The 19,846-nt window shown below is 52.5% G+C and overlaps 1 protein-coding gene across 2 annotated transcripts in view; it reads right to left on the reverse strand.

Moving 5' to 3' along the window:
* Positions 1-1,841: 1,841 nt before the first annotated feature.
* Positions 1,842-19,846, reverse strand: part of Ciao1 (cytosolic iron-sulfur assembly component 1) — a 32,393-nt gene continuing 14,388 nt past the window's right edge. For both annotated transcript variants that reach the window (XM_037423121.2, XM_037423122.2), the window contains exons 3-5: positions 13,503-13,594; positions 12,550-12,818; positions 1,842-2,101 (exon numbers count right to left, since the gene is read on the reverse strand). In XM_037423121.2, coding sequence (XP_037279018.2) covers positions 1,861-2,101; positions 12,550-12,818; positions 13,503-13,594 — 602 coding nt within the window. In that variant the 3' untranslated portion in view covers positions 1,842-1,860. The remainder of the gene's footprint in view (positions 2,102-12,549; positions 12,819-13,502; positions 13,595-19,846) is intronic.

The following is a 19,846-nucleotide window of genomic DNA, read 5'->3' on the forward strand; positions in this document are numbered from 1 at the left end:
CTTCAATAATGACGCGGTCTCTGATAAAACGCCTGTTTACCATGCAAAAGGCCTGGGTTAGATTTTCACTCTCATTTTTATTTCTCTTTAATTACACCTTTTTTAGGAGCTAAACTCCTAGAGCCGTGGGTCTGTCCCTCCCATCTCGTATGTGAGCTCCTAGTTCGATACTCACTCAGCAGGTGCGGATGGACGGCCGAGCGATTCACGGTTTACCGATAAAACCCTCCGAGCTTCACTCCACTCATCATCATTCACTCCGTGAACAAGCTGTGATTTTTTTCACTTTTAGCTCGTGGACAACGCCACTTTCCCTCTCACAATCGATGGTGACATCGATACCTACGAAATTTCTGTGAAACAAGCTCCTTAATGGTATTCGCTAAAAAATATCGTAACGAGAAAGACAGAACAGCCACAGACTACGCAAATAATGAAGGGAGGCACGTTGACCATCTGTGCTGTTGTACTCACGTGCCACTAACCCATTAACGTCCGGATGCAAGACACCTCAGTGCCATCATGGCATGCTCCCTGGGTAAGTGGTGCCACCTCTGTAGCAATTAGAAGCCACAAATCGGGATTGTTGTTCTCGGTTGACGTCTTGGTGACAGCCTGCCAAAGGTTTTTGGATATTGATTATAATGCATTATTTATTGGCACAAGGGCCAGGTGTAACCAAACAGCATGATGTATGCAATGGATTGTAGATGAAATGAAAATAAAAAAAATTCTGAGCTAATGTTCTCGTGTAGGTCTTGGTGTAGTTTCAAATCCTGTACTCAATGCAGCTCCACTTATGTGAAACTTGGGGAAGTGCGTAGCACGGAGAACCCGGTGATTCCCGTGCTTGCCGAGGCAGTGAATGCCTCTCTTACGTGGTGTGTCTCAGTTGGTTTTCAGGGGCGAAGCTCCTAAAGCCGGGCGTCTGTCTCTCCTAGCTCGTACATGACTGCCTAGTTCGCTGACTCACTCAGCAGGTACCGATGGACGAGGGATTCACGGTTTACTGATAAAACCCTGCTAAACTTCGCCCCGTTAATTATCGTTCACTCCGTGGAGATGCTGCATTTTTTTTCAGAAGCATTTTCTACGATTTCATGTAAATTATTGCAATTATTTCTAGGCTATTTCTGTATTAAGCACTCCATGACTATGTGATGCGAGACACCGGCTAAACTACAAGCAAGACCCTTCACACTGCTACGCCTCTGGACAGATTACTTGACAATTGTACACAAATAGAGCATTCCCGTTGTACCACTGTCCCTGATTTCACCACCTGGCTAGGATATTTGGAGATGCCACAAGCATGAAGGTCAATGCGCACACAAGCAGCACGCGATGGCGTCAACATCCGAAACCATGCGCGCTCGAAAGGAGGCAGCGTTGTGCGCATTTGTAGGAGGCTTTTTGAAGCTGCCATGCGGCAAACAAAGCTAACATAGTGGCCATCACACCTGTAGGCATGTTTAGCATACCTCACTCACCATACTCGAGATGTCCCTGTTAACTATCTAGGAGCACTCAACTAACAGACACACTTTGATTGTGAAAAGGGTGGAAAATGCCGTGCAATAGAAAGTATGACGACAAGGTTACAATATAACATAGCAATCAAAAGGCTCTTGGTTATGTTTAGGGATGCGTACCGACGGTGATGTAGACAGGAGTTAGCTTGATGGGTCCAGTTTATGAGGGCGCGCCTCGCCTGCAGCTCGCGATAGGTAGGTGCGCATAGCGCAAGCACATTGTGTGGCCTAGGTGCAACCAGTTATTCCAAATGGCATTGAGGAGAACTGGAAGAGAATACACACAAGTTATGTACACAACACAACGGATATTTATTAACAGAACATTTTATTGAACGGCCTTTGATGGCGGCGGTTCGATTTTCCATATGCGCACCCGACCTTCGTCCCCAGCTGAAGCGAGAAGACCAGGCGTGGATGGGTTCCAGGCGACGCTGTTGACGTCTTGTTCGTGCGATTCATGGCATGCTAACCGCCAAGAAGGCTTTCCCGAGCCAGACTGCTCTTCGACAAACACGCGAACTCCGTTGTCGCCACAACCCGTGGCTAGTAAGCCGGTAAGCGGGCACCTGCGAATCGAAATGGCAAAAGAGGGGAAAGATAAGGAGCGGGAAGCAAACAGTAACAGAGTTAATGGTTGATTTGTCCGGGCTGACTGATCAGTCGCAATGTCTAAATGTGAACAGCCGCCATCATACCCCAGATTGGCACTGCTGCAGCACCGGCAGAGCTACAATACACAGTGACGTTATCCAGTATGGATAAATTTCACTATGGTATGTTTCACTTATCCTCTAAACTCGGTGGTCGGCAGTCTTTTGGGGCAGAGGGTGAAATCACATGAAGCCGACAGAGCACGAGCCCAGATGACAGAGTGGGGGAGGGGTGCTTTACAGGCAAAGCATACAAATTTAGTGAACTGACAAAAAGTTAACTGGATTAAAAATCGTGTTTATTTTCAGCACGAATGTCACACAGTTGCAAATAAACCTAGGTTACAAGTGAGAATCAAATTTTAGGTCAATACTGCCATGTCAGTCTTAGGAAGTGACAAGTGAAGAAAAGGGGTGTGGTGTACACGTATCCCGAAGGAGTACGGCCACCAGCGTGGGTCCGGTCTTAGCGAGCCGCAGGGCACGCGTTAACCGTCGCCGTGGCGGGAAACACGATACTGCTCAAGTCGCAACACTTTATTGTGGCAACACCAAACGCAGTACAGCCCGTTGCAAATAGGCGCGGCGGGAAAGCAAGTAGGCTTATCCACGCCACGGGCACAAAGTACTACACAGGGGTGCCACGAGCACGTCTCCGCGGTAAAGCCGATCCACGGAGACACCGGAGCAAAGGCCCGGTTGCTCGAGCGAGGGCAAAGGCGCTCGCGTGGGCTTCGAAGGGAGACGGGTCGGCGTAGCGAGGCCACGCACTAGGACACCGTACCGCCCTTCGGCCGTGCGTACGCAGCGGGGCAACAGCGGGTGAGCGTTCGCCTTGGGCGCCAGGCGCCGTCAGCGAAGTCCGACGAGCCCCGACTGACGGGAGTCGACGGACGAAAAGATAGCGTGGCTCACCGTTTGCTGTCCCGGAGAGTATCTGACCGCCCCCGACGCAGCGCGCGAAAACCTCTCTTGGGAGTCCCCGCGCGCGGCGCCACCGTCAACATCCGCTACCGGGTGAGGGAGTTAAACGTCACTCCGCTCTCTCAGCGCGGCAGACAGCAACGGAGGGCAGACATGTCGGGACATGAGAACGGCAGAAAAGGCGGGAAAGCCCGCTTAAAGGCAGCGGGCCAGCCTCAATTCCCACATCCCCCTCTCCTAAATTTGCCCTTTACCGGTCTGCAAAAGGCAGCCGGGCGTCACCCATGCAGTTAAAATGACACTGCTATGAGCGACAGCTAACCTCAGTCCAGCCCTGTTACTGCTGCTAAAGAAAAAGATTACAAGTGAGGAACAAAAACATAAATAACAAAATAAACACATGACACTATACAAATAACTGCGGAAGGGAGCACAGAAACGTGGCACTAGTGTTCGTGGTGCTGAAGGGGGATAGCGTCCAGTGCGCGGAGGGGCGGAAAGGCGTGACAGTGTCCGCTGGGTGCGATGCCCGAGTGCGAGGTCAGAGGTACCGGAAGGGGGGTGGGGGGGGCTCACTGATGGCTCGTTGCTGGTCTTGATAAGCAGCGAGTCCGACGAACGCTGCCTCGGCTGTGCTTCGGAGGCCCCCGCATTTCTGGCTCGATGATGAAGCTGGAACGTTGCAGGAAGCCGGGCCTCTCCAGTGGTCACGGAGGCTGAACCAAAATTGGCTGCGAGGCGCCCCGGCGTTGGCCGGCAGCATATAGCTGCTTTCAGCTGGCCTCGCGCAGGAGCCATGGTGGTAAAGGCAGCGTGGCTTCTTCGGCGACGGCCGAGAGCAGAGCACAGCCAGACAGTCTGACGTCAGTGGGTCAACGACCCCCAGCACCTCCAGCGTCCGCATCGATGGGGGGAAGCCATGACGCACTCTTCGCGGGCTCGCACCGAAGCGTCACGCACTTACACACGCACGGAAGCACGCACGCACACACACCGCCGACAGCTGCGCGAGCGTAGGCGCAAAGCGTCCTTCGTCTCTCTCTCTCTCCCGGCAAGCACCGACACTCAAGGTCACACACAGCTCCCTTCGCGGTAGACGAAACGAACGCGAGAAAAAAAAGTAAAAACAGAGCAAAATGACACTCAAGATCTGGCAAAAAAAAACACAAAACACAGATAACACTCAATATTAGAAAAAGAAACATAAAATACACATGAACACTTGAAAAAAAAAACACTGGCAGCAGACACGGCGGGGTCAACTTCTTTACGAGAAAAGGCCGTAAAGAAGCTAACCTATACTGAGGCTAGACAGTAAACTGAGGGCCTTCGGTTGCGGAGGAGTCCGCCGTCCGGCGCGAAATCACAAAGGTGACCGCTTCCTCAGATTATACCGGTGCGGGGTCCGAATGCGGTCCGCCGCTCCGGGTGTGCCTCGTTGCTGGCGCGAAGTGCCGCAGGGCTCTTGCGCGAGCTCGTCAGACCGTGATACAAAGGGTTTCAGGTCTGCGATATGGGCACGGCTGAGTTTTCCCGTATGGGGATCTTTCAGCAAGTACGCGAGTGGAGTGCAAGCTTTCTCCACTCGGTACGGACCAAGCCACTTAGGAGCGAGCGAGGTTGAGAACCCCTTACTGGCATCGCTAAGGGCGTGGTTGCGCTTCAGGACAAGATCGCCCACCTCAAAAACTAGGTCGCGATGCTTGCGGTCATATTGGGCCTTCTGCTGAGCCCTGGCCGACGCCAAACTTTGCCTTGCTTTGCAGAAAGCTCGACAAAGCCTGTCCCGAAGTGCCGACGCGTAAGCAGAGCAGTCTGCCGGCGCCTCCTCGTCCTCGAGCTGGCATTGAGTGACGCTGGTCACCGGATTTGCCAACTCCCTTCCAAAATTTAAGAAGGCGGGCGAGAAACCAGTTGAGCGACTCTCGGATGTTCGAATAGCGAACGCGAGCTCACTCAAATGGTCTGCCCAGTCCCTTTGACTTTCGGCAAAGGCCGCCAACATCGGTTTGAGCGTACGATTGACGCGCTCCGTCAAATTGGACTGGGGATGGTAGGGTGAAGTGGTGCAGTGATCAATTCCGAGGGAACGGCACGTGACACCAAACACCCGAGCGGTGAAATACGAAGCATTGTCAGTGATGAGCCTTTCCGGGAAGCCGAACCGGCAAAACACTTCCTGCAGCTTCTCAAGCACCGCTCGCGCTGTCACCTTCCGAAGTGGGAAAAGTTCCACCCATTTCGAAAAGTGATCAGCGACTACCATCAGGTGAATGAACCCCTGCTTACTTCTGGGAAATGGTCCCATTAGATCGCAGGTGGCCACTTGCCACGGACGCTCACTGACAATCGGTTTCATCAGACCGGGCGGTTTGCCACCCCTTGATTTCACCGTTTGACAGACGCGGCAAGAACGGCAATAGCGAAAAATGTCTCGCTTCATGCCGGGCCAAGTCACAACGCGGCTCAGTTTTGCAAAAACTTTCGAGCCACTCAGGTGACCGGCCATGGGTTCGTCGTGAGAGGATCGCAACAGTGCGGCTCTCAGACATTTGGGCATAACCACCTTAAACGGGTCTATGGACTCGTCGTCAGTGGCTATATACTTCAGCAGGAGCCCGTCATGGTCCAGCAAATATGAATCCGCCGGGGACTCAGCGACACACGCTGGTTCGAGCCCCCTATTCGCGCCCGCTGCAGGGCAAGCAGCGTCACGGCGCTCCGTCTCGTCGAGACAGTCGTTATCGGCGCCCGCTGCAGGACAAGCAGCGTCACGGCGCTCCATCTCTCTGAGACCGTCGCATATTTCGCGACAAAACGGGTCACTTTGCTGGGCCTTCAGAAGCTCTTCTCTGCTGAAAGCGATGCCCATTCTCCCAAAATGGGGGAGTCTGGTATCGCGCCCACTCAGGACCGCAGCAACAACCGCTTGAGTCGGCGTTACGGGTTCGCTCTCGGCCTCGTGGCCTTCGGAGAGCTCCCCCGCTCGGCCGCTTCGCGGTGCGCCGCTTACCTGGTTAGCAGCCAAGGTTTGTCCGCATGGGGACTCACCCTTCACGCCGAACGGCGGCGAAGCTGCTGTTTCGCCCCCGACGCTTGCAAGTGCTAAGGCACCGCTAGCGGCGGTCGCACCGGGATCAAGGTCCTCGGCCGACAGTGGGGCACGAGATAGCGCGTCAGCTACCACGTTGGTGCTCCCCTTTCGATACTGCACCGAAAAGTCATAGTGCTGTATCAGGAGAGCCCAGCGCGCCAGCCTGCCGGCAGGCTCACGGAGCCGCATCAGCCAGCTGAGCGCACTGTGATCCGTTTGCACTACGAATTTCGTCCCATCAAGATAGACGTCAAACTTCCGCAGTGCAAACACGATGGCGAGGCACTCCTTTTCGGTCACGGAATAATTTTTCTCCGCAGAGACCAAGGAGCGGCTGGCAAAGGCCAACGGCTGCAACACGCCATCGTATTCCTGTAGGAGAACGGCTCCTAAACCCAGATCGCTCGCATCAGTCTGTACAACGAACGGTCTGGTCAGGTCGGGGAGCTTGAGCTGCGCTGTCTCCGCTATGGCGTTAGACAGTCGGCAAAACGCCTCCTGCTGCTCAAGTCCCCATTGCCACTCAGCAGACTTACCCAAGAGTTTGCTCAAGGGCGCCTGCAGTCGGGCACAGGACGGAATGAAGGAACGGTAAAAGTTGACCATTCCTAGAAAGCGGCGAAGGCCACGTACGTCCTTGGGCACGGGAAATTCGAGAATAGCTCGAAGTTTCTCCCGATCCGGCTCTATGGAGCCTTCGCCCAGCGTAAACCCGAGCAACTGAACACGGGTCTGCGCTAATTGGACCTTAGCGGGGTTAAGTGTCATCCCGGCGGTCCTCACCCTCTCGAGTACATCGGCAACATGGGCCAAGTGCTCTTCGAAGGTTCGTGAATAAATCACGATGTCGTCGAGGTAGCACATGCAGTATGACCACTTTGCTTCCCCGAGGACGCGGTCCATGAGTCTTTGAAACGTCGCAGGAGCATTGCAAAGACCAAAGGGCATACGAGTAAACTCGAACAACCCTCTGTGGGACGTGAACGCAGTCTTACACTGGTCACGGTTACCCATCCGGACCTGTAGATAACCTTTAGAGGCGTCAAGCGTGGTAAAGTACCGTGCATCACCCAGGTTACCTACGATGGAGTTTATCGTGGGGAGCGGATAGGCATCCTTACGAGTCACTCCATTCAGACGGCGATAGTCTACGCACAGGCGATGACTGCCATCTTTCTTAGGCACCAGCACAATTGGAGACGCCCAGGAGCTAGACGAGCGGCGAATAATGCCAGCCGCAAGCATGTCATCTAGCAACCCATCGATAATCTGCCTTTTGGCGAGACTGACGGGCCTGGGGTTACACTTCAAAGGAAGCGCGTCGCCAGTTTCGATCACATGGCTCACAAAATCGGTGCAGCCAGGTTGATCGGTGAAGAGCTCGTCGTACTGACATAACAGTGTCGACAGACGAGCCTTCTGTGCTTCATCCAACTGAGTCGCGCAGGCGACCAAAGGATGTAGTGCCTCTTCGTGTCGTGCCGGTCGATCCAAGCAGGGGTTTCGAGCCGACGAGCGCGGAACGCCAGGGTACGACCCCGGAGTTGGCGCACGACACGGTTCGTGCCGCGCCTCTCGTTCCCAAAGGGGACTGTGAGAGGGCAAATGCGGTGAGCGGGGGCTTGGCCCCGAACTCTGCGCAGGGCACGTTTCCGACGCTTCTGCCGCAAAGGCGACGGTAAGCGCCGGCGGGCTGATGAACGGCTTGAGTTGGCAAAATGGGCCATCACGATAGCCGCCATTCGCAATGTCCACAACGATACCGGTTTTAAGGAGAAAGTCCCGACCGAGAATCACTGGAACATTGAGCCCTGGAAGATGAATAAGACGACAGCGTCTCATTCGATCTCCCCATCGGACAGTCAACCTTGCAGCGCCTGCCGAATGGGCCACGCCTTTCGCAAGGGTGAATGTCGTTCGGCTGTCCCGCAAGCGCACCGAGTGCTTCTGCAAGTGGGACAACACCTGTTCGCCAAACAACGAGGCGCTAGCGCCCGTGTCCAGCAAAGCCGAAAATTCACGGCCGGCAATGGTGACCGGAATGAACGGCGCGTGCGTATCAGCAAGAAAAGTGCTTGCCCTGCACGCAGAGGGAAGAAGCAAAGGTTGGGTCGGTCGTGCATTCACGAACGACCCGGAAGCCCGTTTCCCTGCCTCGCAGGAGGCCTGGATCCGGTACATTCCCTTGCTATGTGCCCTCTTTCACGGCAGCGGTAACAGCGCACTCCATCACGGTCTGTATTCCCAGACGGAGCAGCTTCGAGCTGTCGTGATCGGCTCGCTACGTTATCGTAGGATACGTTTCTGCGAGCCGCACCTCCAACATTACGTTGGGTCGAAAAGCGTCCCTGTGTGGAGGTTTCAGGTGGAGCAGCGCAGGCTGCCCGCCTTTCATGCGTAAAGGGGTCAAGAGCGCGATCGCTCAACTCCCACGCACAGCCGGTTGCAGCCGCAAAGGCGGCGCCGAGAGGCTGTTGCCGTTGGGGAAGGGTCATGGCCCCTCTCCAAGCGCAGCGCGGCTCAAGGGCGTCGCTGGCTGGCGGCGGCGGGCGATAGGCGCGCGCGGCGAGAATGTCGCCTTGGATGCGCTTCGCCTCGGCGGCCAACGCTTCCAAATCACTGAAGCGGCCGCCGCGCAGGTAAGCCGAAAAAGTCGGATGTGCCTGCCGTATCACCCGTTCGACGCGTTCCTCGTTCGAGGCTCGGGGCTCAGCGATAGAAATAAGTTCATCCATCGCCCGTACATACTCCTGTAAAGACTCGTCAGGAGCTTGTGTACGGAGCTCGAGCTCTCGCCGCATCCTACTTTCGTAGTCAGCGGGTAGGAATTCGCGCAAAAAGACCGCACGAAATTCCTCGAGGTTTGCTGCACGGTAACCGGAAAGCCGATACCATCTCGCCGCCGTGTCAGTCAGTGCAGCTGGAACAACACGTTCGAGCACCACCTTATCATCCAAACCCATCGCTCTCTGATAACGTGACAGAGAGTCGAGGTAATCTCGGGCGGTGAGCCGATCACCGTATCCGCTGTAGGTTGGCACAGGCAACATAACAGCGGGGTGACCGCTTTTCGGAACAGCCGAAAGCGTTTGCACAGCTCCCGAGAGTGCTTGGATCATCTGCACGGCGTTTTGCAGCAAAGTCTGCGTCGTCGCACCGGCTTCGTAGGAAACCGTTGGTGCGTTAGCGGCGCGGTCGAGCGAAGGCGAGCAGTCGCCCAGCTCGATCAGTGGGGCGGTTTCAAACAGACCACCGCCCTGCGCGCCATTCCCAGAGCAAAATAGGCTCCTTGTGGGATTTGCCTGTTGTCGAACCAAAGGCGCACTTGGTGCGGCTACCATCGACAATTCAGGCGCCTGCTCAGCGTGCGGTCGAAGTGTCGGTTGCACGGCTGATAGCGGGCAAAAGTCGGCGAGGGCCCCGTCAATTCCGCAGGGAACCGACTGCGAGCGCTGTGCCGACGAACTGCCATGCATGCCAAAGGGCGCATTAGCAGTCGGAGGCGCTTGTGCGTAACGTTCGGGTAGGGCAAGAGGCCCATTCCGAAGCGACGCGCCATCTCCAAAGGGAGCGGCTAGGCGCCTCGTGTCGTCACCGCAATAGGGGGTGCCGACACGGACGGGTGCAGAAGGGTTCCCGTTCATAGAGGCAATGGCCTCCGTGTGCAACGCGGCATCCGCTAAAAGGGACAGCGGACAAAAGTCCCGCGAAGCAGCCATGTTGCGACGAGCCCGAATCGCGCAGGCGAACTGACTCGCTAAGAGCAATCAAAAGCTAGAGCTTTTGATACCGCGTTGGGCGCCATTGTGGTGTACACGTATCCCGAAGGAGTACGGCCACCAGCGTGGGTCCGGTCTTAGCGAGCCGCAGGGCACGCGTTAACCGTCGCCGTGGCGGGAAACACGATACTGCTCAAGTCGCAACACTTTATTGTGGCAACACCAAACGCAGTACAGCCCGTTGCAAATAGGCGCGGCGGGAAAGCAAGTAGGCTTATCCACGCCACGGGCACAAAGTACTACACAGGGGTGCCACGAGCACGTCTCCGCGGTAAAGCCGATCCACGGAGACACCGGAGCAAAGGCCCGGTTGCTCGAGCGAGGGCAAAGGCGCTCGCGTGGGCTTCGAAGGGAGACGGGTCGGCGTAGCGAGGCCACGCACTAGGACACCGTACCGCCCTTCGGCCGTGCGTACGCAGCGGGGCAACAGCGGGTGAGCGTTCGCCTTGGGCGCCAGGCGCCGTCAGCGAAGTCCGACGAGCCCCGACTGACGGGAGTCGACGGACGAAAAGATAGCGTGGCTCACCGTTTGCTGTCCCGGAGAGTATCTGACCGCCCCCGACGCAGCGCGCGAAAACCTCTCTTGGGAGTCCCCGCGCGCGGCGCCACCGTCAACATCCGCTACCGGGTGAGGGAGTTAAACGTCACTCCGCTCTCTCAGCGCGGCAGACAGCAACGGAGGGCAGACATGTCGGGACATGAGAACGGCAGAAAAGGCGGGAAAGCCCGCTTAAAGGCAGCGGGCCAGCCTCAATTCCCACAGGGGGAAGGGGTGGCATTGCGCTTGCCAGGGGCCGCATGGTACTACAGTGTACTGTAATAGTACTGCTCCGCAGACCGCAAGTTGCTGACCTAGCTTGATCCAAATCTAACTAGATTTAGATCAAGCAATGTAGCAAACAATAAATTCTACTTGCCTGCAGCACTTAGTTTTTTTTTTTTTTCAACGCAAGCCGAAAGGTTTTTTTCCCCTTTTAACCAAGCTTTTTACGATTTACACATTTTGGTAGCAGTGTTGTTATGCACGAAAAACCTGGCACGAGAACGAAGCGATTCTTTGAGTGCACAACATTGTAACCCTCAAAGGTGCGTCAGTGATATGCGTATTTGTATGCACTGTTTTCCAATGTTTGACGCCGTATAAATCGGGGGCTTGTCAGTGACCAGTCATTTTTGATATGACAATCTGATGTTTTATCAAAATGAGTAGTCGTATTTCAATGTTTAGTGGATATGAACACATAACCTCAGGTTGCGATGCCAGGGCTGGTACATGAGCAATTAGACACGATGCCAACTGGCAGGCGCCGTTAGCGTGGCGCCCACGCAAAGAAAGAACGGAAAGTACTGGCAGCTGAGGCCCGCACATGTCGAGCTTCGCTTGCCCCAATTTGCTCTATAGAGAAAGCACTCCCAAATTTTTGATTATGTTGAGCATAACTAAATGCCAAGAGTTCCTTGTGCAATGAAGTTTTACACACACAGCTGCAGCCCCTGAACACGCAGCCTAGCGAATGGAAGAAGCGAAAGTGGGTTTTGGGAACCTGCGCCAGATGGGAGATGGAGCGCGTATCCCTTCTGGACAGACAGGCTACGATACGGCAGACCATGGCCATACTAGAACGATTGCGGCAGCTTTGTCTTTAAAAAAGTTCTCTTCTTTTTTCCGGGAAAGGGGGGGGGGGCAGTCACTACCTTCATCGTCTTATCCCTGCTATCATGTTGTCACCATGAGCAAAGTTTTGCAGAATAAGACTGCTTGTTCAACACCGTTCAACATATTCGAATGTTCAACAGTAATTAAATATTAAGAATTGTCATATACGGTGATATGCGTACATAAAATGCTGACAAACCTTACATGCGAGATCAGGTTTCACGACTGTGCTTGCCACCTATTTTTTGCAGTTTGCACACTGCTTACATTGGCACAAGTTCACCTAAAAAGGATGCTTGGGCATGTTGGTACGACATCCCAGACAGAACACAAGGTGATAGACAGAGCGCAAGAAAAAGGAGGGATACAAGCTGTGGTGTGTTTCAGTTTTTGTTCATGGTTGCTAGTTTCGGTTTCATGCAAAGTATTTTTGCCCTTAGGGGGTGCTACCCTGTCTATATATGCGCAGCATTGTATATAATAGAAGAGTTCCTGCTTGGCTACTGGCTGCTGCGTACTTCTTGTCGGCCAGCGCTTCAGCGTTGTGCACTGTGTTCTTCGTGCGGTGGACGCGAAGCACGATACTACACAAACAGCAGCACTGTTGCTTGTGTCCCAACCTTTTTCTTGCGTTCCGTCGTTTTCACTGTTCTGTTTCTGACACAAGTTCACTAAACAAACAGTTCGATGCTTAACTAACATTCGATAACTAACATTCGATGGTATATTTGCTTATTTCGTGATAAATATATTGACACATGCATTGCTCGGTGCTACGAGTGGTAACAGCACTGAAGATGGCCATAAATCAGCGCATTGCTTCTCCGCAGGCACGCTCTCGACCGCTAAGACATTACAACAGGTCTCGTAGCAAGAACTACCTGAAGCCCTTCAAACTTAAGCTACTCACCAAGAGACACTGTAGACAGGCCGCGGGTGCAGCGTGCCAATCGTGCCCTCGCAATCCCAGCTAGCATCTCCCGACGATGCTTTCTGGAGTCGCGTCCAAATACGAACGCTGCCGTCAGCGCTGCCAGAGGCGAGGCGGTGGCCCCGGCCGTCAAAGCACACAGACCACACGGTGTTCTCATGCTTGGACAATGAACATGCGCACTCCCAGTCATCCAACTGCTCGCCATACACACGCACGCTGTTGTCATAGCTGGCAGACACGAGCTCCTGCGATTATGGTACATAAATTGTAGTGGCTGGCAATGTATTGTTTTGACAGATCACGTGGAGTCACTGTGCTTATTGAATGCCAAAAGCATGCACACCGGTATGCATTATCTATTAATGAAAATAACAGAATAGTATTAAGTGAGAAACACTTAACGTTTTGTCTGTTGTGATGAGAAACGATGATAAAAAAATGAACTCTATGCGATATCTTGCACTGGCATAGGACGCTACATCTATGCACAGCGATGTGCAGACGAAGTTTTGCTTAAACTGTCAAATACAACTTGTAAAGCTCCAACATCGCACCAAATCAAGAGACCTAGCGGTCTTCAGCTTCTCTAAACAACAAAAGAACTGGATCAGTGCTTTGCACTGCACCCCACTACCCACTGAGCATGGACAAAACTCAAAACTGCACAAAAAGATCCTAGACAGATCTCTAGCTAACACAATCCAATCTGAAGCTTGTACTTCCCGTAATTCCCATGGGGGTACAAGATCACAGTGCCAGATCCCTCTCTAGGTATTATTGTTTGAAACTCTGTGGCTGGGGCCTTCTAAAGTTGCATATGACTACGGAGAAACACTATGGTACAAAGCAGAGGAGGTCTTTAAATTAACAAGTTTAGACACTTATATAGGGCCTGAAAGATGAAAACAGTTCCGATTATTCTCACGCACATCTTCTGTCGGATGCCAGATCACTGTTTTGACATCCTGGGTATGACATGTCTGAATAGATGCACACTCGTACTGGTCCGAATCGTCGATCACTGAAACAGAGAGCAAAGAATTGACCACACTTTATGAATCTATACTTCTACAAGCAGAAAACAAAAATGCCTTTCACCCTCCCTCCTTTTTATCACAGTAGCTTGTCATAAAGAGAGATATCCACTGTGTCCACAGACTATGCTGACAGATAACTTCCGCAGATTAGTTTTACTACCAAACAAGGCAATCCTGGCCCATTGTCTCGGCAGAATGATGGGCATACTGAAAATGACAGAAAAGTTATGAGAAAGAACAGCCCTAGTCATAAAAGCTTCATCATAAACAACCTCTTCCAGCTTCTGAGGTTTACAGAAGGAGGAAGCCCTTGCAGCCTTCGTTGAATGAAAGACACTGGGCTCTTGCATAAGTTTCGTTCGAAGGAAGTGCTGGTTGCTGTCTTACATAATACAGTAAAATCTCATTAATTCAACCCCTGTTAATTAAAAAGTTTGGTTAATTAGGCCACGGCGTCTGGTCCCGTCCAAAATGTACATTGTTCTATGACTGAAAACTTTCATAAATTCGGACAAATTCGGCCGCACTTCGGTTAATTCGAACACCCAACCACGGTCGAGTCACGACGGGGAAGCAGCTGCGAATTCTGCCAGCCAAATCGACGGTGCACCTAAAAAACTTTGGGATTGTATTGCGGCCTCTGAGATTCAAAACTTCATCCATGGGTGAGAATTAGCTGTACATCTCGAAAGCAGCCAAAAAAAAAAACACACACACACACATGGTGGTTCAAGCAACCAAAATGGAAGGCAGTGCTAGTGCATCGCTACTGTAATCAGCAACGAGCAACACGGGCAACCCATGGATTTGCCTTTCCTTTTTTCTTGTGTGTCGAACACGTTTGCGTGACGGTTAAGTTGAATTGCTCACCTTTAGTGTGCTTTAAGTTTTTTATCTGTGATCAGTACCATCTGCAGTCCTACTGTTTGCTGTTTTTTGAAAAGTTTGCCGGTTCTTATTTTGTTTCTATCACTGTGCAGTTTTTTTTGTGTGTGTGTGCCTGTGTTGTCCACTCCGTGCGCGCGCGCATGACCACCGCGCGAGCGACGCTGGAATGACTTCCCTGCGTCTCTTGCGGTCCCAAATGCCCCAGCTCTCGCAGCGATGAGGGCGAAGTACGAAGCAAAGAATTCGGCTGCGAAGGTGAAAATATTGAAGGCGTTGCAAGCAGGAGCATTTCGAAAAGAAGTGAGGGAAAAGTTCAATGTGAAGAAAAGCACGCTGAGCACTTACGCGAAGAACGAAGAGCAAATTATGCAAGTGTATGACGGGGACATGCTTGGTGACCAAAGGAAGAGGCTTCAAACGGCAGCACATCCCAAACTAAAAGAAACGCTGTTCCGCTGGATTGCCGTTTTGCGCTATGCGCATTTGCTCTTGAGCGGCCCCCTTATCTGCGCACAAGCAGAGATGTTCGCGGTCACCATGAACACCGACTCCTTCAGTGCCTCGGAAGGCTGGTTCGATCGCTTCAATAAGCGACACGTGCTGGTGTTCCGCAACGTGTGGGGTGAAATAGGTGCGGTTGATGAGAGTCTTGAGCAGGACTGGTGGTTTGGACTATCCGTGCGCCTTTCTACTGTTAGGAATTTTGCTCTGTCACGACGGTAGCGGTTGCGGAGAGCGGCGAGCCGTCGAGCGGACTTCGCTGAAGCCTTAGCCCGAAGGTGAAACAGGGAGGCAATCCGTTTGAAAAACAGCAACAAAATAGCGTTTACTGAAGCAGGTTGTCGTTTTACAGAGCCGGCCAGCACGACAACGTCGGCTGGGGCAAAATCTTCTAACATGGGGCCGGCTCGGCCTTAAATAGCGTCCTTGGTCCATTCTTTCGGATCAGTTCTCGGGCTCGGAGGGGGAGATGTAGCCATACCCGGAACTGCAAAGTGGCCCGGCGGAGGAAACGACGTTATTTCCGGACTGCACGGTTCTCCTGCACAGAGGGCGGCGCTGGGAGGGGGGGGGAGACAGTTCGTCGAAACAGGGCTCGATCTCGTGAGACGTGCTGCCGAACGAGGAACATGTCGGTGGCACAACAGCACCCCCGCCGCCAGACAATGCATCCGGAGTTTTGAGCCGTCAGCGCGGCTCGGAAGGAGGAATGCTGGTTGACCGTTGAGGCTGTAGCCACTCCGTGGTGATCTTCAGAGCCCTGCAGGGAATCACTGGGACGACGGAGTTGAACTCAAAGCCAAACCACTTTCGTGGAAGCAAGCACCCTCTGAACGTCTCTCATAGCGCCAGACCAAGGCAGCAAAGAGATCTATTGAGTCTCTACTATTGTACGTTTTAAAAAGCACGAGAAACGTATCCCTTAGAGACCTCAAAACGCTGGCCCTCACGAATGCTGTGATTACACTGCGCAGTCCCGATGCCAAGAAAGGCCACGCGAAACCATCCCCAATGCCATAAGAGCGGGTCGGAAACTGCTGAAGCAGCCCAAAACCAATTCTGTGCATTTTTTTTTAAACAATTTACCAGAATGGTAGAGGCTGGGCTTCCTGGTAACATATCAGAGTACACTTCAAACAAAATTACATCTGTTAGTGCAATGCGACATTGTTAATACAGTTTAAATCAAAATGAAATAATAGACGCCAAAATTTTGCGAAACACGTCAAACCAGAAGCATGTGCCTCAACTTGTATGAGGGAGCTGGGCTGCACTTCAATAAGCTCTGCTGAGACCATCTGCATTTGTGTGCAGCTTGCCTTTCTTATAGCGCACACTAAAGTTATGGTGCTGAAGCGTCAGGCTCCACCTAAGTAACCGACCGCTTTTAGACGACATGTTGTGCAACCAAGTCAAGGGGCAGTGATCAGTTTCTACTATGAAGCTCGACCCTGAGACATAACATGCTAGCTTACCAATTGCCCAAACAAGGCAGGCGCACTCTTTTTCTGAAGTGCTGTAAGCTTCCTCTCTGACACTGAGCTTTCTGCTGAGATACAAAACTGGCCGCTCGTGCCCTTCGGCGTCTTTTTGGCACAAAACTGCTCCTAGGCCGCGGTCACTGGCATCACACTGAATAATAAAACTCTGAGAAAAGTCCGGTGCCGCTAGCACGGGTCGTTTTGCGAGGGCGCTCTTGAGGCTCTTGAAAGCATTCTCTTTTCTTGTGTCCCACGAAATGACGGTGGGCTCGGTTTTGCGGAGAGAGTCCGTCAGCGGACTAGCGAGGTTTGAGTAACCTTTGACGTAGTGTTGATAATACCCCGCCAGTCCCAAAAACGCCCTCAATTCCGACTTTGTGGTGGGACGACGATACTCTAAAACGGCCGCAACTTTCAGCTCGGACGGGCTACGCTGGCCACGACCCACGATGTGGCCCAGATAACTTACGCTTGCGCACCCTAAGTGGCATTTCTGCGCTCTCACGGTGAGGCCTGCATCACGTAGTCGAGCCAGAACGGTCCTCAAGTGAGTCACATGCTCGACCCACGTATCAGAGAATATTGCCACATCATCGAGATACGGCAGGGCGAAATATCCTAAACCCCGCAACACCCGATCCATGAGGTTTGAGAAGCAGTAGGGAGCATTCTTTAAGCCGAAAGCAAGCATTAAAGGGCGAAATGTTCCCAATGGGGAAATGAATGCGGCATAACGAGAGGCTCGCTCCGTCAACGGGACCTGCCAGTATCCCCGTACCAGATCTAAGAGGGAGATATATGTGGATTTTGCCACGGTTTCTACTCTCTCCTCGATATTAGGTATCGGATACGTCTGATCTAAAGTGATCTTATTTAGCCGGCGGTAGTCCACGCATGGCCTAGGGTCTTTTCCCGGAACCTCGACTAGTATGAGTGGGGAGGTGTAATCGCTTTCACCTGGAATGATGACCCCCAAGTCACACATGCGGCGGATCTCGGCTTCCATGATCTCTCTTTGCCTCGGCGATACGCGGTAAGCCTTGCTAGAGATCGGTTCTTCACTTGATAACTGAATATCATGCTCTACCAAAGAGGTTTTCCCTGGTTTGTCGCAAAACACGTCTGCGTAGTCTCTAACTACTTTCGTGAGATCATCACGCTGACTCTCCGTGAGACTTTGCTCTTCGGCAATAAGCTGTACGAGCCTGTTAGCTGGCGCGTCGCTCTCACGTGGAAAACTTAAAAGGTCGGTCTCCACTTCGTTCGCCGCATTCAGTGTCATGTTAACCACGGCATGGCGCTGGATGTAAGGCTTCATTAAATTACTGTGGTAAACCTTACCTTTCTTTCGGCCCAGTTTTACCTCGTAGTTTGTGTCTGAAAGCTTGGACATTACTTTAGCTGGCCCTTCCCACTGCATGTCCATTTTGTTCTTTTTACACTGTCGTAGCAGCATTACCTGGTCGCCGATGTTGAACGTGCGCTTCCGGGACAACTTATCGTAGTAAGTCTTCGCTAAACTCTGAGCCGCCTTCATGTTTTCCTCAACTAGCTCTCTGGTTTTAGATAGTCTTTCCAACAGATCTAAAACGTAGCTGACTACGCGTGGGTCTTCTTCATATCCTTCCCACGAGTCTCTCAATAGCCGAAATGGAGATCTTAAGTTTCTTCCATAGACAAGCTCGGCGGGACTGAATCCCGTTGTCTCTTGGGGAGCGGACCGTATGGCGAACAGTGCCGCGGGTATGCATGCCTCCCAATCTTTGTTATGTTCAAAGCAAAGAGCTCTCAGAACTCGCTTGAGTACAGCATGCATCCTCTCCACGGGGTTAGACTGTGGATGTCCTATAGAGCTGTGGATTATTTTTATTCCACAGCGTTCAAAAAACGCTGTTGTGAGACAACTGGTAAATACGCTCCCATTGTCACTCTGAATCTCGGCTGGAAAGCCAACGCGGGCAAAAATGGACAAAAGTGCGTCCACAATGCAGGGAGAGGTGAGCTCTTTTAGCGGAACCGCTTCGGGAAATTTCGTTCCCACGCACAAAACAGTTAAAATGTAGCGACAACCGGAACGGGACTCTGGAAGGGGGCCAACAATATCAATTACGAGCCTCCGGAACGGCTCTGTGATAACAGGCACTAATCTCATCGGGGACTTCCGTTTGTCAGTAGATTTGCCTACTCTCTGACACGTGTCGCACGATCGTACGAAGTTTTCTACATCTTTCCAGCATCCAGGCCAATAGAAATCCTGTGCGAGCCTCGCCTTTGTTTTCTTGATGCCAAGGTGGCCCGCCCAGGCATTTCCGTGCGCCAGTTCTAAAAACTGTCGTCGGTACTTCTCTGGCACTAGAAGCTGGTCGAACGTTCTACCCTCAGCGTCCCGATACTTTCGATACATGAGCCCTGCCTTCGTGTAGAAAGAGATGTTCTTTCGGGCTACTCCTTCTTTCCCGTTATGCTGCAGATTCTTAATGGTATCATCACTTGCCTGTGCAGTGACGAGTGTGTTTCTGTCTACTTTACTGAGCTCTTCCCAACAAGTGGATGTTGGACCAAGCAGGGACGACTGAACGCTCTCCTGAAGCGCTCTGCTTTCATCCACCTCCACAGGCTCGTCGCGTTCGGCAGCCATTACCGTATCCGGAGCCCTACTGTCTTCGATGTCCGGTGATACACTAGTCGCCTCTTGGCCCGAGTCTCCCTGGGGAGTTGCCTCACGCTCGTCCGCCTCCTCGTTCGAAACCGAGACCTCAAGTCTCCCCGCGAGAGCGCGGGACCGAGATCGCGTGAGTGCCATGCACGCGAGGGGAGATGAAAATGACTGGCCCTTTTCTTTAAGGAGCTGCTCTGATTTGTTGGAAAAAAGGTACGGAAAATCTTGGGGCAAATTAGGGCTCACGGCCGCCTCAGTGCGCAATTTTCCAAAACTTCCCTCTAGAACAACCGCAGCAATTGGCAAACAGGCACTTTGCTCTTCTGCAACCTGTCTGATCCAGGCGCATTCGCCAGTATAGTCGCCAGGGGAGATGCAAGATGGGTGTGCTACGTCCATCGTCGCAGCTGAATCACGGAGTGCCCGGCATTTCTTTCCGTTGACCACAATTTCGCGCATGTAAGGCTCGAGTAACTTCAAGTTCTCGTCCGACTCGCGAATGCCAGCAAAAACAAACTTTTGCTTACAGCTAGATGAGATATGACCCTCCTTTTTACAATTGTAGCATACAATTGGTCGTTTTGATTCAAAAGCTCGAGCGGTGTCGACGCGTTCCCTCGCACTTGCTGTCGACTCAGGTGCCTCTCCTGGCTTTCTCCTTTCCCTTTCATTGTTAGTCGCTCCCTGACTGAATTCGTTACGCGGCG

Source organism: Rhipicephalus microplus, chromosome 4 (genome assembly GCF_043290135.1).
Source record: "Rhipicephalus microplus isolate Deutch F79 chromosome 4, USDA_Rmic, whole genome shotgun sequence".
Taxonomy (NCBI): domain Eukaryota; kingdom Metazoa; phylum Arthropoda; class Arachnida; order Ixodida; family Ixodidae; genus Rhipicephalus; species Rhipicephalus microplus.